The sequence below is a fragment of the Equus przewalskii genome, chromosome 17, assembly GCF_037783145.1.
Source record: "Equus przewalskii isolate Varuska chromosome 17, EquPr2, whole genome shotgun sequence".
In the NCBI taxonomy this organism is placed as follows: Eukaryota; Metazoa; Chordata; class Mammalia; order Perissodactyla; family Equidae; genus Equus; species Equus przewalskii.
The window spans coordinates 24551617-24579566 of record NC_091847.1 but is presented as its reverse complement, the minus strand read 5'-3'; the positions used below and the strand labels follow the sequence as shown (position 1 = coordinate 24579566).

The following is a 27950-nucleotide window of genomic DNA, read 5'->3' as shown; positions in this document are numbered from 1 at the left end:
GACATATAGAAAAAAGAGAAATCAAATCTCATTTTTGCAGCTAGGCCTTATAGGTATCCAGGAGCAACTATAGAATTAGGTTTGATGGGAACAGAAGAACATCTAAACAGCCTGGTAAACTTGGAGAATAGAAAACAATTGGAGGGCAAAAGCATCATTCTGTATCTAGTACTAATATTAATGTTAGTAATAATAATAGCTAACTTATATTGATGACTTACTCTTGCAAGGTAGCAATAGTAGGTGCTTTATGTACATTATTCTATTTAGGCTTCACATAAATTCTATGTACCGGTTATTATTATTTTCTAATTCCCAGTTGGGGTATTGAAATGGATAAAGTTCAATAACTGGACCAAAGTAATGCAGCTGGCAAATGCCTGAGTCATGCTTTTCCCATTTACTAAAATCTACTCTTATTACAATTTTTTTCTTTTAATATTATGGCTTCTGTTCCAGTCACCCACTTTCAAAATCTCTTTTATTATTCTGATTACCGCTTACCTGCTACATCAGGAAAGAGTACTGGTTGAGTTTGGTTGTTCAAATTACTTACTGGGCAGAGTTTTTGTATTAGATCACTTCATTGGCTGCCTTGGGTCATGAGCCTATCCCTGGTCAAGTCAGCTATGACTAGAGCAAAGGGATTATGTCTCAATAGCATGGCAACATCTGATGGAGAATCCACTTAGAAAGAGCTGGAAGGTGGGAACTTCTTCAAAGGATGCCATGATTTTTGCAGGCATCCTGAGTCTTGGTCTCTTGAGAATATTAATTATTCTTTTCTCCAATATTTAGAGAAATATCCATTGCCCTGACATCTGTTCTCCACCTCTCTAGTTTCTACCTATATTTTTTTTTATTTGAGTAAAATTTTACACTTAAGGTGAGCTCTCTAATATTTACTATACACTAGCTGCCCGTGAAGGAAATGAAATTTCTTTTGTTTAAACTTTTTACATTTTTGAATTTTTTAACTGAATTACAACACTGTTACCATTTTAATATTGAGAAAGGAATGTTTTTTCCTCAGTGACGTTTTTAAGAATAGTTCTTTTGTCATAATTAATTAAAACATTTATTGAAGAATGTCTAAGATACATAATGATAATTACATAATTGTGTATATAGTTCCAGATCAGAGAAATGATAAATATCCTTGGGAAACAACAGCATAAATGTGTACTATGAATAGGAGTTAATAAGGTAGATAATTAAAAACATAATGAGATACTGTGTTAATATACCTATTGTTAAGTTGCAGGAATTGAAATTCATTTAGTCTCCTTTGAATACACAACATAGTTTGTGAGGTTCAAAACTTTAACAGAAATATGAAATGGCAGGTACTTGTATATTTTTTATAAAGTACCTATTATCTAAATATTAACTTGGTCTTATGTCTAATTAGGTTTTTTAAAAATACATTTTAAAGTAGCTTAAACATTTATAGTACTTCAAAGAGGTTATTTAATCATAGTGGGAGATATTCACTTACGTAGAAGTCAGGACTTATTCATAGATTCTGTCAATTAAAGCACGGAATCCTTAAAATTTGCATGTTTCCCATGTTTGCTTACAATCTTACCCTCCCAATCATCTGCTAATAATCTCTTAAAATGTATATATCATGGGTATCACACATTCAGATTTTGTTTCATGAACACATCCATAGTGCTTGCTGACCTTTCTTCTATAGAACACAAATATTGTTATTCATCTAGATTGATCTTTGACAAGTCAATGGACTTTTCAAATTTACTTATCTCCTCCTCAAACAAAGAGAAGAGCATCCAATTCACAAGTAATCTCTTGATTTGGCTTATTTTAATGAAAAAATCCCTAATTTTTCTTTATGATAATAGGATGATTTTCATGACTTACCAAGCTCTGGGGGAAATATGCAAGTCAGAACATCATGGATCCAAATCCTATAAATTAAAAGATTGAAGTGGCTAGATTTTTTGGCACACTGAGTTATATAAAACTGAAGAAGAAAATAGAAATCCTTCCTCGCTGGTTAGAAGATGATAGATAGCTTTGATGTTACTTTTGCACATATATATGTACTTTTGGAACATATCTTTAAAGATACATCAAGATATATGTCAAGATTATACATAAATATATGTAAAGATATATGAACATAAAGTACCTACATATAAATTATTTTTACTCAGTACCTACAGTGTGTATGAGTGTGTGTATATTTTTAAAGAAAGTATAATGAATATTGAAATGAATTCTGGCTTTAGAGTATGCCAAAATTTGCTGCGCCTCCTTCTCTGAATTAGATTACACTTTAAATGTATTACTTTTTGTAGTAGGAATTTCAAGGTATCAAGCGAAAGAAACACTTCTTTAATTACCCGTCAAATTTGATGCCCAGGTAATATCTGAATAGTGACTGGATAATGTTCCATCCTCTGTTGAAGGTGGTTGTCTTCCATTGTCAACTCTCTGGGATTCGCCAGGTAGCATTTCTCCTGTGTGAGTACATGTGCCTGCACAAAGATGGTACCTAGGCCTTACAATAGCCCTAAGGTGGAGGCTGGGCAGGCAGAACTGGGGCTGAGCTTCCCCCAAAGTATTTAAAGTCCCCCTCCCCCTCTTTTTAATAAAACACCATTTTAGAACACAAAAGGCGTTACCCATTGTAAAATTTATATTTAAGCTTTTTTGGAAAATCCTGCTGGAGTTTTCACTGGGAACTTAAACTAAGAGTCTTTTCCTTAAAATTGGCCAGCCATATATATCAAAAGGGTAAGTGAGGAGGATTATTCAACAAAGTGAATCATTTAACAAGGAACTTAAAAAATGGAATTGTGGAATGGTGGATATAGTTCATTCTCCCCGCTGGCAGCTCTGGAGCTATCTTTCTGGAAAGGACCCTGCATCTTAAGAATATACCTTTAAAATGAGGTAACAACTTATCTAAAATCTGTTTCCTCAAAAACAAAAGATCATTTTTATATGGCAGGTACCAGGTTGTGCAGGCCTCATGGAATTTTTCCAAGTTCTCTCATCACCGGGTCGCTTAAAATGAGCATGATTCTGAAAATGGTCAAAAATACGAAGACAATGTTTCAGGTCAAAAGAAATACACATTTGAAATGATACAATCTGGTGTACTGACAGATTAAAAGAAGATACTAACAAGTGTATGTTAGAGTGTGGGATAAAAGTAAGGTTGGGGTGTAAATTTTGACACTATATTTGGAGGGAAATTTGTCTAAGTGCATCAAAAGTTCTAAAAAATCAATTCTTTTGTGAAATCTCAGTTTTACTCATTAAGTAACTTTTTTTTTAAGTAAGACAAGTGATCAAAGATTACCTACAGAATTGTTTATTTCAATTTTTAATTTTACCTATTACCTATTTTTGGACATTAAGGTAGTTCCCAATTTTTAAAATTTTAAAAGAATATGGAAAATCTGGGGCTGGCCCCGTGGCCGAGTGGTTAAGTTCGCGCGCTCCGCTGCAGGCGGCCCAGTGTTTCGTCGGTTCGAATCCTGGGCGCGGACATGGCACTGCTCGTCGGACCACGCTGGGGCAGCGTCCCACATGCCGCAACTAGAGGAACCCACAACGAAGAATACACAACTATGTACCGGGGGGCTTTGGGGAGAAAAAGGAAAAAATAAAATCTTTAAAAAAAAAAAAAAAAGAATATGGAAAATCAATATAATGGTCTATCATGTCCTTTTAGTAAAAGAAAGGCAATGTATAGAGCAGTATGTGGAAGACTTTAAGAAAACCCAACAATTTATATGTATATTTCCTATATAGAAAAGGCTCAGTAATGTTTAAAAACGCAATAGCAGTTAATATCTAAAGTGGTGAACTTCAGATTTGCTTCTTTTTCCTTTCTTATTATCCTCCATTTTCCTATATTTTAATTAAATATAACTTATACAATTAAAATATGACCAAAACTTGAACCACAGAAAACGTTAACACTCTAATACGTAGTCTAGTAACATGACTTAATATGTGTTTCATTAAAGTATACTTTTGCTCAGTAATTTCCTAATTGTGGGAAAAAAGAACAAGCATTGGTATAATGTAAGAATATGTGTGTATTTATATCTCTTCCTGAAAACATTATGAGACTTAATTTATATTCCTTTAGGCCCCCATGGCTACCTTTTCTAATTTCTTATTAACATTAAAATGTTACACTAGACCTTTTCTTTTGATAGAGTAATAATTACTTTCATGAGGATTCATTTAAATTCTCATGACATGTGTCTTCTGTGGAGAAGTACTTAATTATCTGTGTTACTTATAGTTATGTTTAGGAAACCCATTGAACTTTTATTCCTATTTCACAATTACCCAAGTAACACACACAAGCCTGGCTAAGACCTCTATCCTCTATCACATTAGCTAATAAAGACACTCTTCTCATTTGATAGTTTGGGGTTAGATACATGTCTACAAAAATGTAACCATTCTGTGAAAACCATTATCTCACCATCGTTTTTTCCCCTAAAGGATTTTCATACATTTTAAATATTTGTTTGATCATGGAGATAAAATAAAAGGAACTGGAAAGTTCATTTATTCCATGCCTTTGATTCTGGAGAATACTGGGGAAGGAAATTCTTGAAAATATTATAAAGGATGTGTGCCTACGGTGCTTCGAGCCTCCTTTTTTCTTAATATTCAATCCTTTCATTCGTCATGTATCTTCATGATTGTCCCCATCTCAATAAGTGCCTTCCTCTTATCTTTAATTTTCAAAGTTGTAAATAAATAATAGGCAAAGTTTCACTTCTTCCAGTGAAGATAGTTGCTACCTTTATAGATCTGAGACTCAAACAAATGGAATTTTAGGTATCACCAGGAAGTGGGAAATATTTGAGAAGGAAGCGTTGTGATCTTTTTTGGTAGAATAAGATCAGTGCAGTCTCAGTAGTTTAAAATAGGGTGAAGACTCACTGTTTATATGATTTCCAAGTAGGTCTCTTCAGTGCAACATCTGTAGCACATGTGCTTATGTGTCTGGGATGTTTTGGGCTGTTACAGTGACTAAAGGCACTGCTCACATTTAATGCCTAGAGGTCAGTGGTGCGAAATATACTCCCGATGCAAAAATGGTTGCTCTCAAATTGCCAATAATCCCAAAATTGAGAAAAACTCCTTCAGTGGTTATGAGAGCAGGATTTGTGTCAGTCAGATGAGTATTTGTGTCCTGATCTTGCTACTTCTTAGTTGGGTGAACTTGAGAAAGTCATTTAACTTTCTAAATGGTCTCATATCTGATTTGTAAGATGAAAATAACAGATTTTTGTATTAAATGAAATACAGAAATTGTTTAATCTAGAGTGTAGCACACAGTGAACATTCAATAACTATTAGCATTTATAATATTATTTTACTATCTCCTACCAAAAAAAGTCTTTTCAAAATCTCCTAACTTAAGATAACAAAGAGTAAGAAGTCTTACTGAATGGTTACAAAGAGCATATTAAAAATTGACTATGTTCAATACACTGTGTATATTCAACCTATCTTACAACCTGTTTTAGACACACAAACCTCAGCTATATGAATTCTTTGGAATCCCATTCATATGCCATGTTTTCCCTATGTGATATTCCTTTTGTTTGGAATGCCATCCTCCACCTAGTCAGCTTTACAACCTCTCATTCTTTTATTAAAACAATTAAAAAATGCCATTTTTGGGAAGCTTCCCCTATACCCTGTATTGGTTTCTTCTCATTGGTAGTGAAATTACTCAACATACTGTGGCTAAGAATAGCAATATTTATTTATTGCATAATGTAACAAAACGTCTAGAGATTGGTGGGAGGGGTGTAGAGACACCTCAGGGTAGCCCAGCAATATCATCCAAAACCCAGATGCTGAGCATCATTCCACTCTGCCATACTCACTGTGTTGGCCTCCATCCTTAGGCTTATTTATCCTCCTGCTTTCAAGATGACTGTGGCTGCTCCAGATTTCAAATGCTCACAAACTGAAGCAATGCAAGAGAGCTCCTGCTCTCAAGTCTCTTTTTAGTAGAAAGAAAAACATTTCCCAAGAGAATGCTAGCAGACACTAAACCTCAATTGTCATTAGTCAATGTTGGGACACAGTCCACGCTCCAGCTGCAAGAGAGACTGGGAAAGCAAGCATATGGCCTTTTCTGCCTCAATAGTGAGAAGTGGTGGGGTTTTCCAGAATGGTAAAAATAGCTGTTGGGCAGGCAACTAAAAATATTCTGCATGCTCTCTCCTCGTATCACCTGCCAAGCCCACTGTCCCCGGCATGAGTTGCTCCATTTTCAGTGCTCCTCATTCACTCCAGATACACCTATATCAGCACCTACTTCACATTATTGTAAATATTTATATTTTTACCTCCCCCTCAGCAACTTGTGGGTAGAAATCCTGTTGTCTAAAGCATTATATTCTCAATGCCTATTTTGGTTAACAGTAAATGAGTATTAATTATGTGAACAAGTTTAAATTCTTTTAAAATAGGGACCCAGAAATTAAGATTGAAAAATTATGATTGGTTTTCAAATCAAAATAGGAACTTGAGATAAGGAAAGTTGTAGTCTTTGAACAGCCCTTAATGGTTAAAACACAGCATAACGGGTAGGAGATATTGCATCATTCCTGAAAGAGCCAAAGCCTCACCATCTGCTTCATATCTCACTAAGTCTAGAGATGAGAAAAAAGATGTGAATTTTGGTACCCCCTGGGAGATTGGATGAGGATCATACAGGATTTAGAGAACAGAACTTGCAAGGAAATGCCAATGCTTTAGGTTTTTCCTTTTACATTTACGAAGGAGACCTGTCAAAATTTTCCCCTTCCTTAACAATGTGGTGTATGAAATACCTCTGCAGATTCATTTCAGTGGGCCTTTAAGAAAGGGCAGGTAAAAAGGATATAGAGCTTCTACTGAAATTTCAGAAAAGAACACAGAACTGTAAAGCATTAGTCCAATGATAATAAAAACTCACGTTAACGATATTGAATGTAACAGTTTTATTCCACTGAAAAATATATCCTTTGTTGCTCGCTAAATAAAGGACAAGATTTTTACTCTGGTACTTTTTGTTTTTTTCTTGGTAAAGAAGCAATTCCTAACAGGTCTATGCTGAGTGCTTTACAATTTTCCATATCGCTGCCTGAAAACACAAGGAGCCTAGCAATGTTAAGTGATCAAGGAGAAAAGCCCGACTTTCTCCTTGAAAATTAAATATCAAATTGGATTTGAAATGTTTACAGAGATACTTTTCATTTGTTCATTATGATAGAAATGATAAATGAGCAAAGCTTTTTCTAGGGGTAATGTACTTCTTTAAATTTTCAATTTTGACTTGGTTTTATGTAAGATGTTTTTGTGAGTATGAATTGCCAAAAACACTTGGTGCTTAATAAAGCATAGAATGTTTGCAAATTTGGTAGCCCACAGAAAGCGTAAAGATATACAATTAATTACAATTTTCTCATAATAGAAAGATAGCACATTTTTGCACTTTCTCACTTCCTGAGAATAAAAACATGCACACACACACACTCCCTAATTCATATAGTTCCCAGTCAGCAATGTCATTTATTTGAGTGTTTTTCATAAAATCCTGTCATGTGCTTCTGGTCATGTTGCTGGCCTTCGTCCACTGCAGACATATTTTGATTGTCATTTGACATCAAGGAGAAGAAAAGGTGTTTTATTTAGAAGTAGATAGTGTTGAAACTAACAGAAAACAGCTTAGGAGGAAAAGGGCTTTGAATTAGTGGTAAAATGGCTTGCAGCTTGTTTCTCTTCTACTCACTCAATCAAACTTACCTAAGTGATGCCTGGGCTGTGGGATGAAATGAGACTGGTATTCGTTTCCTATTGTTGTTGTAATAAATTACCACAAACTTAGTGGCTTAAAGCAACACAAGTATATTATTTTACAGTTCTGGAGGTCAGAAGTCTAAAGAGTGTCCACAGGACTGAGTTGCTTTGGTGGCTCTAGGTGAGAATCCATTTCTTTGCCTTTTCCAGCTTCTAGAGGCTACCCACATTCCTTGGCTTGAGGTCCCTTCCTCAGATCACTCCAACTTCTGTGGTCACACCTTCTTCTCTCCCCTCTGACTTCCCTCTTCAAAGAAACCTTGTGATTACATTGGGCTCACCTGGATAGTCTAGGATAGTCTCCTCACTTCAAGATGCTTAGTCACATCTGCCCAATCCCTTTTACTAAGTAAGGTGACATATTCACAATGGTCTAGGAATTAGGACGTGGACGTCTCTGGGGTACCATTATTCAGCCCACCACAGGGCTCTTATTCAAGCATTTGATTAGTCTCACAAAATCAGTCTTAGCTTCAGGGATAACAGAGCTCTAGGCAGAGTTGTATGCTAATTTTAAAATACAAAAACATGTGTACATATTGTGTGAGTGTGTTTGCACATATGTCTGTAGTTAAAGTTTCTAAATCACCAATAATGACTCAGCATGACAATGGGAATTATTAGTTAAAAATCATATTACCACTGAAATGTGGATATGCTTCATTACTAATTGGCCCTCTAATTCAAGCCTGGGCAGATTTTTAAGGATAGATTTAACCTAGATAAATAACACCATGATTTATAACTTTTTTGTGTATAATAGGGGTTATTTTTCACTCAACCATAAATTTTGAAAAGATATATTTTTTTGGCAAAGTGAAATGGCCAGGTTTGACCTGGGATTTTTGGTGAGGAAGATTGGCCCTGAGCTAACATCTGTGCCAATCTTCCTCTATTTCATATGTGGCACACTGCCACAGTGTGGCTTAATGAGTGGTACATAGGTCTGCACCCAGGATCCAAACCCTTCAGCCCCAGGCTGCTGAAGTGGAGCGTGCCAACTTAACCGTTATGCCACCGGGCTGGCCCCAGGTTTGACCATTATTGACCTACTTCCCCCCATTCCAATCTCCCAAAGCATGCATAATCTGAATATATTGTTTTTATTCTTATTAAACATGAACTTAAAATGGTGAGTTACACCATTTTATCTTACACTTAGAACAATGATATTCCTAAAGGAATTAGCTTTTTTAAAAAAACTATCACTAATATATTTGGCTAAGTTACCATTGTACAACCAGCTATTGTAAAAGTGTAATTTTCAGCATAGTCTTTAAGAGACTCTGGAGGATAACACTGAATCTCTATCAAGTTTGGTTTGTAGTTTCCATGGATGCTTTAATTTTATATGGTATAATCTTTACTATTCAGGGTATTTTATCTTAACCATGGGAGAATTTAGTTTTATTTTTGGGATTAACTAAATAAAGCTATGTATGATTCTGATAATAAAACACAAAACATTAGTATTAGCTTGGTTTTTCTTTTCCCACTCTCTTTCAAAAAATAAGGCATATAATTCTTTTCAGAAAATTTGATTTTTTTTCCACTGAGATCACCTTGTTAAGGCAAATATGAAGTCTAAGACAGAACCCTCTGCCCTCCAGGGGCTCATCACCCAATAGCTACAATATATAGGGCAAAATACAGTAGGAGTTTTGTGGTGGTTTGAGTGGAGTGTTATGGAACCAGTAATGGAGGAAGAAAATGTTCAATTAACATTTCAATTAAATGTTTCAATTAAAAGTTTCAATTAAAGGAGGTAAAGAGTCATTGGACTTCAGAGAAGGACTAAAATTTTGTTATGTGGGAAAGGGCATTGGAAGCAAAGGAATGAACAGTAAAAACACATAAAATGATACATTTAGGGAAAGTAAATAGAACAGTATGAAAAGCTAAAAGTATAGACTGCATGTTAAAAGGATAATAGAAGAAAACATTGGAGAAGAAGTACTTTAACCATATTATAAAAAACAGCTTAAATGGAATTCTGAGGAATTTATTCTCCATCTACATTTGCACATTTTTCTGGAGTATGTAAATATAAAGGAAAAAAATTTAAGGTACTTCCTGATACTGATAACTAACATTGTTCCTTTAATTTTATATGAGCTTTATCAAAATTTGAAGTCGAATTAGTAATATATTTTTAAATATTTTTGTAGAGACCTACAAAAATTCTCTTCTCCTGGTAATAAATTCATTTCCTGTTATATGAGAAGAAAGGAAATATAACCATGTCTCTCTTTTAGTAATTATGAATGCTGTATTGTAAGCCATTCTGTTTACGTTAGCAATGACATAGAGATATAATACATAAATATTGTAGAGGTTAACCAAGTTCTAAAAACCTAAGTCCCGGCATTTTCCCATTGCTTAGCTTGTGCAAGAGTTGTACTTGTTCTTTAACTCAGCTAGGATCAATATTGGACTCTTCAGGAATTTAGCTGTTGAATGGCTATTGGTCCTTGTTTGCCTTTAATTTATAATTAGCTACTGGATTTCATCATTTGTATTTCCCTTAAATGTCCCTATAGTGTCCTGTTATGCATTCAGTAGGCAGACAAGGTGTTGGTAAACTAACTTTCACATTAGTATTTGAATACCAAAGTCAACTTCTAAGGGAAACGCATACCATTCTTATAAATTAATTATGATGAAATAACTCAAGAAGCTGGAGGCTACATAGTTATTCAAGAACCCTATTGATAGATATTAGTTTTACTGTTTGATTTTGATAGTTCCTGTTTTTTGTAAAGATCAAAATTAGCAGTTCATTGTGATATTAAAATGAGAAAATATAAATTAGCTAGTCTGTGGCAACTCAAGTACATAAGTCTTTCAGCTAAGACTATCTGTAACCAACTTCCACAAATATCATTACCAATTTTTATTAAAACGAGTAATTTAATGTTTTCATATAAGTGTAACAGGATTATCATACTAAGCTTTTCTCATGCCAGGATGAATTCAAACTCAGTCAACTCTATAGGCTATGGTTGTCCTAATCTTTTCATGTCTTTTGATTGCAAGAGTCTGTTATTATAAAGAGATAGACATGGTACTGGCTTTGATCTTCTTCCTTAGGGATGTAAGCAAAACTGCCTGCACATTCTCATAAGCTTCTTGTTTTAATTACAGTGTATAACATTACGTTTCATACAATAGAAAGACATTTAAAATAAGATTAGTTTGACTATCTCAGAAGTGTGGCATGAAGCATTAAATTGGATAAATGGGAAATACACATACACACAACATATTTAGCTTCTGATTAAAGGAACTCACTCCAATGGATATATTTTAAAATAGTCACCTTGAAATACTCAAAATTTATTCATTTGAATCCTATAATCATTGCTTTTAAAAACTGACCTTGAAATGGAATATTTAGTTGAAAAATAAATGGGTGGGTTGGAGCAAGCTATTCTTAACTGCTATTTCCTAGAGGGATAATATAAAACTGTCCTCAAAATTGCGAAAATGCAAATTGTCTTTAAAGGTTGGAGGTTGCTTAGCAAACTGGTAACACAGGCTCATTAAGTACTGAGGGTGGGTGGTTTGCATATTTTCCTAAGAGATTTTCTTTGGGGATTTTCCCAAGGGATTATTCTGTATCTATGGCTCAGTGTAGGTGACCATTTGGATGTTAATACAAAACAAAATGAGCAACATTCATTTGTCAAATATATAGTTTTCCATCTTGCCTGATCCTCCTTGCTGTTAGAAAGAAATCCTTTTACAAATTCCTAGCTGATTTCTTTTCCAGTTCTCCACAGCAGTTATTCTAAAGCTTTACCACTCTTTCCAATTCCACCTTCCTCAAATTTCAAAAAATAATCTTGTTTTTCAGTTCTTTGAAAAAACACAACCAGGTTGGAATACCTTAAATTTCTTCTCCACCAGCTAATAATTTATCTCTTTCGTTTTTCTATCATTTCTTCCTGAAGGCAAGTGCTCCTACTACTGTTTAGGTTCCTATTCCACCCCTTCCAATTCTTGGGAAACTCCTGCAGTTTCATATCCTTCTTGCACCTGCAGTCTCTTTTCCTTCTGTGACACCTTTCCCTAAGCCTACAAACCCACTCCATCTTTTCAGAACTCATCATACTTGAACTTTATAGCTAGTGACCCCCTTCCCCAATCCAGTTCTTGAAATTTTGCCTGGTCTTATTAAATCCGTTTTCCCCTTGCCCTTCTCCACTTGTATCACTGGCTGAACTTTCTGTCTCCTGTGTCTCCTTGCCTGACTTACTCTTACCTCTTTGCCTTTCTCCTCCCTCCTCATCCACTTCAATTTAATTTCATCTACATCTATTGCTTTGGTTTTTCACTTTCTTCTTGCAGCACCAGTTCTGTTCTGTGTTTCCAGTTTTGATAGTTCTCCTGAATTTCAAACTTAGATGGATGACTGCCTATTGCATATTTATTTTTGGATGCCCCCAAGCACCTGATACTCAGAATATTCCAAAAACAGTTGAAAAGTCATAAATCTGAAGTCAGAGATCTGAATTTAGGATTCTAACATTTAATGACATGGTGAGTAAGATATTTGGCTTCAATTTCTTCATCCGTCTTGAAAGTTCATTCTGCCAACAAATGCATCCACACAACCATCCCCTCTCACCTACGTTGTTGCAATAGCATGGCAGCTGGTCTCCCTGCTTCCCCTTTTTCTTCACTGCAGCCTATTTTTAACACAGTAGCCAGAGGCATCCTTTAAAAAAGTAAGTTAGATTGTTTCTCTCTACTCAGAACCTTCCAATGACTTCTCATTTTGACTTTTAGTAAAACCTAAGGGCTTCGTCTGCCACCTTCAACCCATATTCCCTGATTCTCTGACCTCAACTCTCCCTTCTTTCTCTTTTTCTCCAGCCACTCTGAACTCTTTTCTGTTTCTTAAATTTGCTGAGCCCCCTCCTGCCTCGAGTCCTTAGTATATGACCTTTAGCACATGACCTTTTATTCTACTAGATGTCACTCTCACCTTCTATAAGCTTTTATTCAAATATCACTTTGTCAGTGACATTCTCTGACCACCTTATTTAAAATTGTACCTCTATCCCCCTCAGTCTCCAACTCTTAATTCCTTTCTCCCCATAGGTTTTATCTTTTAATATACTATATAATTAACTCATTTATTTTATTTTTGCTTCTTTTCTCCTACTATAATGTAAGCTCCATGATGGCAGGGATTTCTGCTTTTTTTTCCCCATCATTGTATCCCCAGTGCTTAGAACATAGAAGAACCCAGTTTGTATCTGTTGAATAAATAAATGAATGAACAAATTTAGATATGGAATGTGGAAGGGATTTTTGAGCTAAGAAGCACTATAAAAATACTAGTTATTCCTACTATTATTATTCCAGTGCCCCAATGACTAGACTCACCTGCATGTTTACACACACACACACACACAATATCTTTTTTTCTTAATGTATGTTATGTCCTATCTTGGTTTTGAGACACCATACAATGAGTTTCTGAGGCTATTCACATAGATACATATTTAAGCCTTTCAACCATTTAGTTACCAGTTCCAAACTCTTACATTACATTACTTGGAGCAAAGTCTTCATTTCATTCCCCACTACTTTAGTTCAATCATCTTGAACTTTTCTCTGCTGCAGTAGTCTCCTACCAGATGACTTTGTAGTGTATTTTATCATTAATAACATTTCTTAAGTACTATTTCATGGCTTCAGATTATCTACAAGATACTTCCTATGGTAATCAAGGTCCTTTGTTACCGACCTGGACTTACATTTTTGAGATGCTATTTTCCAACACCATAAATGGTTCTTTGTGGTCCACTTTATTATTTTATCCTTTCAACAAGTTCTTATTGATTATTTACTGAGTCAGACACTATGCAATGGCATTTATCAAGGCACTATCTCTTTTCCCCTCTCCTCATAGCAATTTGTTATAGTTTGGGAGGAAAGAAGAAAGAGAAAAACTTAGCATCTCAAGATCATAGATCAAATGCAGAGTAGCTAGAGGTACAATGAAGATCTATTCTGATTTTTCTGAAATAGACTTGGTTTATACCTCTTGCCCAGTATCATTACTAATAAGCCTTCCTTCACCCTCAGAACTCTCCCAGTTTGGTAACAAATTATATTGTCTCTTTGTCTATAAGCAAAATAATTTGAACTTTATCTCATGCTCTTTCCATACATTAACAAGAAAGTTATGTGATAGTCCAAAGCAAAATTTAAGTTCCCGTCCTCCAGCACTGGAACATACTTATAAATATCACACTTACTGTTTGGCAGAGAAAACCCAGGTCTTGTAACCTGAATTTTATTTCAATTTTAGTAGAAAACTTTTTTTTTTTGTCTCAAATGTGTTTTAATAATTACTTCCTTAGCAATTTTGTTACTCTCTTCCTTATCTGGAATGTCCTATATTTACTTTCTATTTATCCCAATCCTACCCATCTTTAAAATAATGCTCATCATCCACAAACTATTCTTCGTGTTTGTCTCCACCTGTTTCTACCTGTGGTCTCTCCTCTTAGGAGTTATTTTCTATATCATTTACTTAACAACTTTTTGTATACAAAGTGTTTTTTTCCCCTGGATCTGTTGGCACAAGTAAGTAGTCTGCTGGACCCTTGAAGACAAAGACAGTGACTTTGAATCTATAGTAGCAAGTGTAGGGCTAAAAACAGAGTATGCTCAAGCAACTTAATGTAAAAAACAACAATTGTGATAGCAGTGGTAATGAGTGTGATATTGATGGTGAATTCATTGGAACATATAGTAAGATTAACATAAAATAATATGAATTTTCGGGAAATATCTATAGTTTGAGACTGGAAGAAATTGACTATATATCCATATCTATAGATTAAAGATGTGTGTGTGTGTGTGTGTGTCTGTAATGTATATTTATTGAAAGTTATGTTGTTGTTGGGCGAAAGAGGTTGAGGGAGAGAAAGGAAAGATATACCAATTTTTATCAAAACATTGAGTGGAAGATACACCATCATTTTGTATATTGCTAAGGAAAAAAATCCCAATTAAGCTATGATCTAACACTTTCATATCACTTAGAATTTTCATTTGGTATATGTTTTTTTGGTATAATTTGGTATATATCCTCTTTACTGATGGATTTTCTTTTATCTTGAATCATTCCTTATATACACAACAAAAGTTTAAGTGATATCACAGGACTAAGATATTCCTAACACTGTTTTGCATTCAGAAGTCGTCAATTGTAAAAAACATTTCTATTTCAGACATGTTAAAATACAAAAAAGAAATATTTTGTTGAATGGATTCATAAGGTATAAGTAAGTATATTGCGAAAACCAGCATCCAACATCTGATGAGTTTACTAGGACTTGAGGAAAGGCAACAGATCCTAAATATTCTGAAATGATGGGAAGAAAATAGTGGACTTTTTGGATACCACCAACTGTAGAAACTTGAGTTAGAAGAAGATTTATGGAAATTTACTACCACTTTTGCTGTCTAGCAGCAGAAACTGTCACCTGGGAAGTCATAGCAAAAAAAGAGAAGGAAATATTATGATAGTGGGTGTCTAATTGATGTAGAGACATGAAGCCCCAGTATCAGGATAGATGGTTAAGAACTGAATACTCAGATATGGAGTTTAAGTCCAATATTTAACTTTTATTACTGATTTTTCTTTCTCTTGGAGCAGAGGAGGAAACTAAAATTTCTATGTTCAGGAACTTCTGCTTTGGATCAACATCTTCTATAAAACCCTCTTGCTGTGATATCTATATACCTTATCCCATATGACATAGCCTCTAGTCACACACACAAACAGAATTCTTAAGCATTTCCAGAATGGATTGCGTAAGACCACAACAAAGTCAAGTCTATCAAAATTGTATGTTTGAACTGAGTGGCTAAAATTCAGAAAAATAATTGGTTTAGTTTTGCTGCTGAACAGAAAATGTGGATCACATTCATATACCTTTTATGTATTGCTTTCTCACATTTCATCTTTGTACTGCTCTTTTGTTCATGTTCAGATCATTCATACTTTATTTCGAAACATTTTCATTTTCAGATCAGCAGTTGTGTGATCCTGGTGAATTTCTTTGCCACGATCATGTGACTTGTGTCTCCCAGAGCTGGCTGTGTGATGGGGACCCTGACTGCCCTGATGATTCAGACGAGTCTTTAGATACCTGTGAGTAGAAAGGTTCTCATGCCATTTGGATTTACCTTACATGTGAAACGAAATGTCAGTTGTTTTCACAGATGACTGGTGTTCTAGTGGATCCTTTTTTTCCCCAAATAGGCAAAGAAACTTGAAACTTTTTTTGTGTTCCTTTAAAATGACTACGTGAATGAGAGCATAAAATTCAGTTTTGTTGTATGAATTAACTTATGAAGGGAAGAAAATGCAAGGTCAATTATTTTAACGTGATTGTGTTACTACTAGAAAAAAATGACTTGAAGAGAAAAAAATATCCTTTAAACAACATTAAAAGGGAATAAGACTCTCTCTGATAATTTATTGCACATATTTACGTATTTTGAGACAGAGAGGCATAGAAAGGAATAGTAATCAAGCTTTAGTTCCCATATTACTTCCATTAATATCCTAGGGCATTACACAAATTATTGAACGTGTTTTCTTTTGAAACCATATTTATCCATCCATGCAGAGAGGATCTTCACCTTTTATAGTATCAGATTAAGAAGCCATTGGTACACATGGATCCTAATTGTAACCATACCACTGTATCTAACTTGGAGTCCACAGAGGGCTTTGCCTACATGAAAAATGCCACTAAAACAAAATTAGAAATAATAATAGGACCACAGATAAATCTGCTGCACTTTTTTTTAAATAGCCACTATCACAAGGAGTGTGAACAATCCCCTAAATTTTGATATTGATATTTCTAGAACTTCTACTGTTGGTCTGTGCTCCCCACGCAAGCAGGTCAGCCAGCTTATCAATATCATCCTCACAGCAGCTATGTAGATCTGTGAGGTCAAAGTGGAAAAAAAAAATCCATCATCCTTATTGCCTGATATTGTAGAGATAACAATTGTTGGTTCCATTTTCCATTTTTATCTATTTGTTTACAAATCTCGCAGACAGGACCATATAAATTTTGATGAAAATCTTGCCGTTAGAAAGTAGAGACAATGCTTGTTCATTTTCTTTATGTTTGCTAGTGTTTCTAAAGTTTCTCAGCATATGGGTACTTGATATTTGCACTAATTGCTTCTCTTTATTTTGAGCAGCCCACTCCTTCCATAGGAAGAGGTCGTAGTTGTTAACTACATTTGCAATTTTCAGAAATTTCACCAGTTTACTTCTGAAAACCTTTAGTAGACTCCCTATAGCATAGAAAAGGTTCTAGGCATGATAAGATTTTACAAAATAGATTAATAGGAAAAAACTCTATGGATAATAAAATTTGTTAAGTCTGTACAATGGAATATTTCTTGGCAATAAAAAAGAATGAAGAACTCATACATGCTATGTGGATAAACCTTGGAAACATTGTGCTAAGGAAAAGAAGCTAGTCACAAAAGACCACATATTTTATGATTTCATTCATATGAAAAATCTCAAATAGGCAAATCCATAGAGATAGAAAGTAGATGAGTGATGAGCAGTGCCTGGTGGTGTGGAAGGCAATGAGGAATGACTGCCAAAGAGTATGGGGTCTCTTCTGAGGGTGATGAAAATGTTCTAAAACTAGTTTACATTGAAGCTTGCACAATTTTACTAATATGTTTAAAAACATCAAATTGTACATGTTAAATGGGTGAATTGTATGGTATTGAGTTATATCTTAGTAAAGTTGTTTAAAAATGGAAAATAATCTCAATATTATGCCTATGGGTGCATAGTAACGTGAAAAGACAAGAATAATAAATCTTCTGGCCATGAAATATATAAGCAGTGGGACCATATTTCAAATAGATAAATAGTGGGACTTAACTGTTTCTAAGCTTTAGCTGTCCCCTATCTAAGTGCCATCTTGGAATTCTCTCCTTACTATTGGAAGGAGATATTCCCATAACATAATGAGAATAAAAAGTTAAATTTTTGAGTTTTGCTACTGGAGTCTTGCATCTCTGCCCTGATCCTCCCATTGATTTCTTGAAGGGAAAAATGACTGAGGCATCAGATAGATTTGGACGATCCATATGCAGGAAGGCCAAGTTGACAGAGAAATGCTGTGGAACTGTATATCTGGCACAGTGGAAAAGCCATTGAGAAGTAAAGGCTGGATAGCCTATCTAGGCAGGAATTCCTTTCCTGCTGGTGAAGAACAATGATATTCCCTTTGTGCTCAAGAGGGAGCTCAGTAGGAGAATCAGACTGGAGATGATCTGTGGTACAGAGGAAGAGCAAAGCCCTGTCTGGTCAAAACTAAAGCCCAGAAAGGAAAGACACCTCGCAGTGAACGCCAAAGTGGGTGGATTACAAATATTTCGCTCTCCCTCCCATGCCCACTCCATGCTTGAGGAACATGGCTGATGCCCTGCAGGGGATGCCCACACCTCTGTTTGCCAGCCAGCATCCACTTTGATTGATTGATTGTCTACTCTTAATGGTCAGTGTCTCCACCACAATGTTGTTAAATATTTTGAATATCCATCTTGCCCAGAAGGTAGACATCACTTTGGGTATGGGGAAGAAGGTAGGTCCTTCAACTCACAGAGACTATGGGTCTTAGCAAACTGATGCCTCAAATTAGCAATTACATGAGGGTTAATTAAAAATAGGGATAGATTTTCTGCTTACTTAGTTTTTAAAATGAAATTCATACCTGCTCAAGATATTTTTGGCAGTTGTTAAGTACATAGTTATTTTCCTCCTCAATAAAATTTGATTAATTCAATTTAAAAATCTTTCTTCATTTTGCCCATTCTTATTCTATCATTGAACATCAAAATTGCTGAATATCCTTAAAGGCCACACTAAAACTATTCTTATGTCAATGTAGCCACATAACAAAGACAAAGAAATAACTATTTTTCTAACTAGGTGTTTAATCTGAGCAGCATATTTTGATCTACATTTAAGTAGTCTGTTTCAGATAAATGGTTTCAGTTGGTACTAATTGAAATCTGAACAAGCGTAGAAAAAACCCTTTATGAAAAATATCAGACTTTTCTCAAATTTAAGTTTCTCAATCCAGATGTTCACAATTACCATTTTCCCTAATCATAGTGCTTTGTAATGTGTTGTTTTACGACATTCATATGCAGTCATCACTGATCTACATAAAATAATTGCATAATTTTATAATTATATGAATGTATACATTCAGTGTGAAAGATAAATGCTAGAAATCAAAAACCTTGAAGATTGATTCTTAGGAAGGGTAATTTTGTGCTCAATGTATGAACAAAAGTGTGTTATCTTCTTTGATTTGAACATAGAGTATGTTGTATCTACAAAATATTAGATGAAAACAGCTGATGCAGTACGCTTATTTTTCCTAAATCCACTTAGCTTTTAAAATGATAAGAAGACCAATATCACGTAGAATTTATTATGAAATTGTGAAAGCCCTGCAATGACAGAATTCTAACAGGAAAAAAATAGATATTGTCAAGAAAGAGGAAAAGATTTGCTTGTGAAATGCTGATGACTGAAATACTTCAGAAGATAAACATACATGCAGAAAACCAAGAAATCTTGGAAATTATATGATATTTAGATATTTGGGCATCTGAGAGGTCAATGGGTACAAATTTTCCTCCTCTTCAGTGTTTGTTTAGGCCCAGGCTGTAGGAGTATTCTCTAGCATCCATGAAGCAGGAGTTACAGCTCACTAACAGCAATACAGACAAAAAATCACTTGTGTGGTGTTGATTTACCACTAAGCTGATTGCATGTTAGGACGAGTTTTCTAAAACACGAAATTTGAGAAATTTAATAATTATATCCTGTCCATTGAGTAAGAGAAATGATTCTTTAGCTTTATGTTGGAAATGAAAGTCTTTATTTCTCTATGTTATTTGAAGTAATTTTTCAAGTGTCTGAAAGGCTCACCATCTTTAGATCCTGTGAGGCAATGAGAATAGAAAATCAGGAAAATCACCATCTTTCTACTCACTGCTTTCTACCCAGTGTTGTTAGTCTAACGTGATGTGTGATGAGAATTAAAATGAATAGTAGAAATGCTTATTTGTGGAATGAAAGCTTGGTACCACCTGTGGCAGAGAAGTCTTCTTGAAAGGCACTTTTATTCTGAGTTATTCAAAATTTAATTCCTTCTAGGATTTTCTGTTGAATTCTTAATGATACTTCCTTTCCAACAATCAGCTCCAGCTGATGTCTGATATTCTCTGGGAATCTGATGTTAATGTCCTTAAAACCAGATTCTTCCTTTTTAAGTCGGGAAGGTATTAGCCCTGCTGTTTCTCCTTCTCCCCAATTGGCCTACACTACCCCTCTTCAGAAAATCATTTGAAGTCCTTCAGTTACAGATCATGTTTTGGATTTAAGGACTCATTGGCCAACAAAGGAGAATAAAAATGGCCTTACAGGAGGGTAATATTTGCAACCTGGATAGTTGTTGGGATAATTTACACATTGATTCTGTTCTGTCCTATCCTTCTGCAGGGATCAGCAAACCTTTTCTGTAAAGGACCAGATAGTAAATATTTTAGGGTTCATGAGCCTGTATGATCTCTTTGCATATTCTTCTTTTTTGTTGTTTGTTTTTAAAACTTTTTAGAATGGAAAAAATATTCTCAGCTCAACAGTCTGTAGGAAAAAGAGGCCAAGGTCAGATGTGGTCAGCAGGCTGTAGACACTGTTGGGTCATAGCTGAACCATATCTGCTGTTTACAGTTGTGGAGGTGGGTCTGTGCACAGGTACTGCTGCCACAGGAAGCAGCATAACCCCCCACAGTGGAAGTTTCCAGCACAGAGCTGTGTGCCTACCTACCACCTTATGGTGCCAGATTCAGGCAATATGGTGTCATCTACAAAGCTGGGTTCTTTCTTCTATTTTTGCATACCTCCTTATTGGTTAGGATTGCATTTGAACACATGGAGCATGAACAGTAGCTTGACCAAATAAGGGTTTTTTTTCATATAAAAAACTGCAAAAGTGGCCAATTCAGGACTGATATGGCAACTCTAGAATAACACCATGCTTCTTCGATCTTTCTGCCTTGTCATACTTTGCATGGAGTTGTCAGTCTTTTACCTGCAATATGGCTGCTCTGCCTCCGCCAGCAGATAATATCATTTGAGGCAGAAAGAAGGGAGAGAGAAAATGGAAAAGGCAAGTGCCAGCCAAGTCTCTCTGTTTATCAGGAAAACTAGTTTTTACAGCAATCAAACTCAGTAGATTTCTGCTGAGATCTCCTTGGACAGAGCTAATCATATAAGGTATGGGGCAATGAGTATTTTCAATAGGTCCTGTTGCTTTCCAAAATAAAATTTCTGGTTCTTCCTGTAAAGAAAAAGGGGAGAATAGATACTGGATAGGCAGAGGCCCTGGGTAGCATGTGCTACAGTGTCCTTCACTCTCCTTCCTTCTCTCCATCTACTGCGTGGGAGGCGACAGGCACAATGCATGATCAGTGCTTCTGAATCCCAACTGCTTGGCTACAAAGCCAGTTCCCCTACGGATATCTTTGCTCTTGGGCAACTAACTTAACCTTTCCAAGGCTCCATTACCTCATCTATACCATGGACATGATGATACCTGCCTCACAGTAAAAGTGCTTAGAATAGTGCCTGTTCCGTAGTAAGATTCCTCTCCATGCCACACTGGACCTGCGTTTCAGATGCCCAGAACTCTGAGCAAGCCCCTTACCCTGAGGATCTTTGGAGAGAGCATCCTAACTGGCCCCTCTTAATAGACCTTCTCCCTGTCTTACTGATAATTAGTTTTATTCTCTAAGGATGTGGCTAGGAATAGGATTAATTTACCACATACACTGATTCAAGTTAAGTCGCTAACAGTTTTTAATAATTAGGTATATTACACTCAAATATTAGGACAAATCTGGTATAGAGATTTTGAGACAGGTGGCTTTTTCCAGGAACTCTTCCAAAAGCATCATGTTGACTAATTGACTAAAGTTAAAATACATGGCTAAAAAACACATTCGTGAATAATATTGTTTAATCGACACTGCAGTCCTAAAATATAGATGTTATCTCATTTCAAGAAATGAGGAAATTGAGTTTATGATCCTTCTGTCTTCCTCTATGTTGGCTGTTATTGGTGAAAGCAGAGTTTATATTTCTTTGAACTTGTCCTCCTTTTTTTGAAATACTGAAGTAAAGAAGGATCCAACTCCTAAGAGGACCCCTTAGGGCACCTAATTTAAAAATATTAAATTATACGTGTCATCTGAAAAACACAGAAGTCTATCCCAACAGGGTTGTATCACACTGAGTTAGGGAGTGATCAATTGTAATTGAATAATGCAGTAAAAATAACAAGTCTCCTGGGTAATAGAGAGAGAAGCATTTATGAAAAATGAAAATGGCTGTAAGTTATTAGGGTTAGATGTGCCTCTGCATGAATTACCCATTTCTTCTATTGTGTATCTCTTGTTGTGAAATTTTAACCTTTATTTAGATAGGAGGATATTAATGAACTTCTTATATTCATAGAATGACCTTTCCCCTAGGATATAGGGTAGAAACCCTTTTATAATTTTCTTCTAAACTTTCTTTCTTTGGCAGAGGTCAGAGAAATAAAATGAAATTCAGGTGGGAGGTTGTTAGCAAACAGACACTGCCCTTTAAAAGTATATCGCAGAATAGGGCCCTGAAAGTAGCCGTAGGAACAATAAAATGGATGAAAGTATGGTTCTTGTTTCTAAGTAATAGTGATTTAGAGGTCACTTTGCAATGAGCTAATATATGAGAGCCACGAAGCTAAGATTTGTTTTAGGTAAAGAAGCTGAAATGATCTTATAGATTAAAGGGAAAGCATATGAGACCCATGAGGACAGTTTATGTCTCTTTCAATTCTTTTTGTTTTGCTCTTCGTTTTATTCTGAGGCTTCTCCCTTAGCAGTAGAGAGGCCAAAAACATTGACCTTTCTTTAATAACAAAAATACTCCCACTTAAGAGTTGATATGAAGGGGTGACGGGAAGGTGGGGAAAGTACAACTGTGAATTGAAAGGGTCTGTCTCATGTTGGTCCATTTCCCTAGCACAGTAGGGGCAGGATGGGGGGTGACATTTCTCTTCATTCTGCCCCACGATGTGCTAATGGGTCTCTGAAAGTCTGCCTCTGCAATTTCAAGAAAGGCTGATTGGAGGCACAGGTGATGAAACTGAGCGCACGGGCAATTCACACAAGTGGAGCAAGACCAGTATTAACAAAGGCCTCGCTTTGTCACTCATGAAGTCACTGCTTTTTGGTTTTCTGATCCAAGATCACAGGTCACAGAATAAAAAGGGACTCAAGTCCCTCAGCCTGGATTGGAAACTATCAGGGATGAAAACTTTGAAATGATGTAGAATAAAGAGTGTAAAATAAAATAGATGAATTCTAGAGACTACTCTGATAAAATCTCCTCGGCTTAAGGGATGATGTTGTGTAAACAAATGCCCTGCAGGGCTCTAGAGGGACAAAGCTGAAGGCTGAGCAAGGAGTCTTCACAGAAACAATTCAATCCATCATTTATCCACAACTAACCTAGCATTAGGGGTTGAAGACAAAGGCTTCTTACCTTTCATGGGTGAGCAAATTTCTTCCCAGAGGACATTTTATTCTTTATAGTCAGTGTATAAAATTTACATTTGACTTTCACTCAGAAGTACTTCTAAAATGACATATTTTGCTAAATGAAGCACTAAAGTATGTTGTGTTCTAAGAACTTATTTTAATGGCAATGCCTTTCTTTCTGTCTTCCTTCCCCTGTCTTCCATCACCCTTCCCTGAAAGCAGGACATAAAACCCTACTGTAATGTGCCTATGGAAGTTTTAGTAGGACAAAGAGTATCATTATTCTACTAGTTGCTATATTGGCCCTGTCCAAATTCAGGCAGCATCATTGACTTTGGGCTGAATTTTTTTCCTTTTTTTTTAAAGATTGGCACCTGAGCTAGCAACTGTTGCCAATCTTCTTTTTTTTCTGCTTTTTTCTCCCCAAATCCCCCCAGTACATAGTTGTATATTTTAGTTGTGGGTCCTTCTAGTTGTGGCATGTGGGACACCGCCTCAATGTGGCCTGAAGAGTGGTGCCATGCCCGCTCTTGTGATCCGAACCAGTGAAACCCTGGGCCACTGCAGCGGAGCCGGTGAACTTAACCACTCGGCCACAGGACCGGCCCCCAGGCTGAATTTTTTTAATTAAAATTTTTGTAACATTAGCTTTTCTGATTTTCCGGAAGTGAGAAATTGCTCAGAAAGGAGTAAAGTTGATAAGAAGATGGGTAACAATAGGGCTTAGGTGAGAGGATACCAATTCAGCAAATGTGGCTTATGGCAGTCCACTCAGTCTGTGGGGCTTCTTTCTTCTTTTTTATCTTTGTTTTGTTTTGTTTGTTTCACTGAAAAAAGATGGCTTGGGAGGGAAGGGTTTGCCCAAATTACTCATTTGTCCACCTTGAAGGATAAGATACAAGAGGGGAGAGTCTTTCAACTGGCACAAATCTTTCTGGGTTATCAACAGCAAAAAAAGAAAACCAACAAACAGTTACTTCCCAATATCTCTTATTGAGTTGCCAAGAGAAAAATAATTATTAATAGGAAACACTTTTCTTAGAATTCAGCATACAGCCATAAGACTAATAATTTCAATCTTTCACAAATAGGAATTACAGAAATGATTAGTACTTGTATAGTACTTTGGTAATCTTTTTAAGGACATGTACATTAAATTCATCAAATATCATTTGTCCATTGCAACTATTTTTTGAGAAAGATAGGCTAAGTGTTGTGGCCATTAAAAAAGTAAGAAATCTGAGACACAGACAGGTTGCTTGGTCAAGAGTCTCATAACTAACAGGTGACAAGGCTGAAGTAAGAGTCCAGAATTTCCATTTCCTAAGTTTCTACTGTAGCATCTGATATGGGCTGAATTTTGCCCCCTCAGAATTCATATGTTGAAGCTCTAAACCCCAGCATCTCAGAGTGAGGCTGCCTTTGGAGAATGGACCTTAAAATATCTAAGTTAAGTTAAAATGAGGTCATTAGAATGGGTCCTAATCCATTCTGATTGGAGCCCTTATAAGAGGAAATTCGGACACACTAAGGGACACTAGGGGCACATATGCACAGACAGAAGACCATGTGAAGAGGCAGTAAGAGTGTGGCCACCTAGAGTTCAAGGAGAGAGGCCTCAGGGGACCCAACCCTTGTTGGACATCTCACTTCCAGAACTGTGAGGAAATACATTTCTACTGTATAAGCCACCCAGCGTGTGGTATTTAGCTATGGCAGCCCTAGTTGACTAATACAGCATTTACAATACATCTATTAATATTCCATTTATTTTTATACTAGTGTAAGAATAATGCAGTGATTTAAAAATTTCCTTTTTTCTTTGAAGATATATACTAGCTATCAGTGTACTAAAATTACAAGCGTTATAAGCCTGTTGAAGAGACAGGAAATGAAATCACTGTACAGTTTCTGATGGAATAAGGGGCCCATCCCTTCAGCAGTGGTTCTAACCCTCTAAGAATGCTTAATTTAATTATATAGTCCTATTATTATGCAAACGAAATATGTTTTCAATGAAAAGTCAGTTGATAATGCCTACAGGTTTATTTTTTTCAAATATTTATAGATGATGGATTGCTCCAAAATTAAAGAAAAATAGATTTGCCCGACCCTTCCTCCTGGCGACAGGGGACACCCATTTACAGGTGCAGTTGGAAACTCATTTAGAGTTGTGGTTGGTGGCCATCTTTGCAATGCTAGCTAGTTACAACACAAAACACAAACTTGGATAGATGATCTACCATTATTTTTTGAGCAAAACACTAGACATGCATAATTAGTATATACTAGTTATAACAAGGATATTTGTAACATTCTGTATTAGGTTGCTATGATCTGTATTAGATTGTTATAATGTTTGATTCTGAATTGATCATTGGATTAGGCAATAAAGTAGATGTAGTTTGACAGTAAAAAGAAATGCTTCTTTCTCCACATGAACCTTTGGAGAATTTTGTTATAGTTTACTTTCAAATTTGCACATATTAGACAATTCAATTTTTAAAATAACTGACAGGCTATGAATTTTCACTTAAATAGTGAAGACAACTTTGTCACTGAACTAGACTTCTCATAATATATAGGCACATTGTCTTTAAGAAAACTAGAAACCATTCAATCAATCAGCATCCATTTACTGAGGAAATACTGTGTTCAAGGTGCTTACTAGGAACTGTACTTCAACCATTTGTCTCACGTGCCAGGGCTTTACCCTATGCTAATTTAGTCCTCTATCCTGGTTAAATGCTACTATTTCTGAGTTAAAGAAGGTAGTGTTTATGATAAAGATGGTGGTGATATTACTGACACAAAATGGACGATTGATATGAGCTAGATGCTGTGCTATGAGCCTTATATGGATTCTCTTCTTTGATCCTGGCAATAACACTGAGCAGGACATCAGTTCAGTTGTTCAGGTTATGCAGAGGACTACGGTGACATAAATATCACACCCAGCACAGGTGTATGTATTTTCCCATAGATTCAAATGAACTATATTGAAAAAGGGGCAACATTTTCTGATTTGCATGAAGTCACTATATGAGCTAATTGTAGCTCTGCCTATGACACTAACCGTGGTCCCCTTTTACTGATGACAAACATGAAGCATGAGGGAAGTTCTTTGCTGGAGGTGTTAAAGTAACCAAATGACAGAGCTGAAATTGAACACTACACCATGCTATACAGCCTTGTAGATAAAGCAAATGAGGCTCAGAGAGGTTAAATAGATTCCACTAAGATTCTCTCTTAGTGGAGGCGAGAGTTTCATGTGCGCCTGTCTCACATTACATTTAAGTCAGTGTGTTTTCCGTTATACCACACGACCTCCTATACACACTCTATCCAGATATGCATATATGTGGCTATCCAATTTATATACAACCAATTTTAATTGAGTGACTTCTATGTGACAGATCCTGTGGTAGATGTTAGGAATGACAAGATCAATATGCTAAAGATGAAAGACATATAGTAACAACTGGAGAGAGGATTTTAATTCTTTTTCCAGCTAGAAAGGATGTTTACGAATGTGTATATGTTACTGTATTAATAATTATAAAAGGTATATGGGTTAACATTTATATATGCATGTATATGAACTTTATGTGTGGGCATATGAAAAATTGAATCTGGAAAAAATAATTAATGTTTTCTTAACCTTTTTTGCTCACACACACAAACCATACGACAGACACAAACACACATGCACACCTTAATTTAGAAACACATTGTTGAGCATAACTGTGTAGATTACGAGGAAATTTTTATTAGTTTTCTATTGCTGTATAACAAATTACCAAAATTTTAGCATGTTAAAACAACACCCATTTCTTACCTCACAGTTCTGTAAGTTAGAAATCTAGGCAGGATCAAATGGGTTCTCTGCTTAAAGCTTTACAAGGTTGAGATCAAAGTGTTTGTTGGGTGAGGCTCTTATCTGGAGAGTATGAGAAAGAATCTGCTTCTCAGCTCATTTAGGTTGTTGGCCAAATTCAGTTTCTTGTGCTTGTAGAAATGGGGCCACAATTTCTTGATAGCTGTCAGCCTCAGCCTCTCTTAACAACTAAAAGTCACTCACATACCTTGACAGATGACCTCCTCCATTTTCAAAACCAGCAATCCTTTGTCAAAACTCCCTCATACGTCATGCTTCCAATCCCTGACTTCCTCTTCTGCTATCAGTTGGAAAAATCTCTCTGCTCTTAAAGATCTCATGTGATTAGAGTAGGAACATTTCAATAATTTCCCTTTTGCCATATAATACAACATAATCCTGGAAGTGCTATCTCATCATATTCACAGGTTCCACCCACATTTGAAAGAGGAGGGGTTATACAAGAATGAGGGTCACTGGGAGTTGTTCTTAGAATTCTGTCTAACACAGTATATTAGTTTGCTAGGGCCGC

At 35.8% G+C, this 27950-nt stretch overlaps 1 protein-coding gene across 3 annotated transcripts in view; it reads left to right on the top strand.

Annotated features, from left to right (window-relative positions):
* Positions 1–27950, top strand: part of LRP1B (LDL receptor related protein 1B) — a 1824802-nt gene that overhangs the window by 300412 nt on the left and 1496440 nt on the right. For all 3 annotated transcript variants that reach the window (XM_070581263.1, XM_070581262.1, XM_070581261.1), the window contains one exon: positions 15920–16042. In XM_070581263.1, the coding sequence (XP_070437364.1) occupies positions 15920–16042 (123 nt within the window). The remainder of the gene's footprint in view (positions 1–15919; positions 16043–27950) is intronic.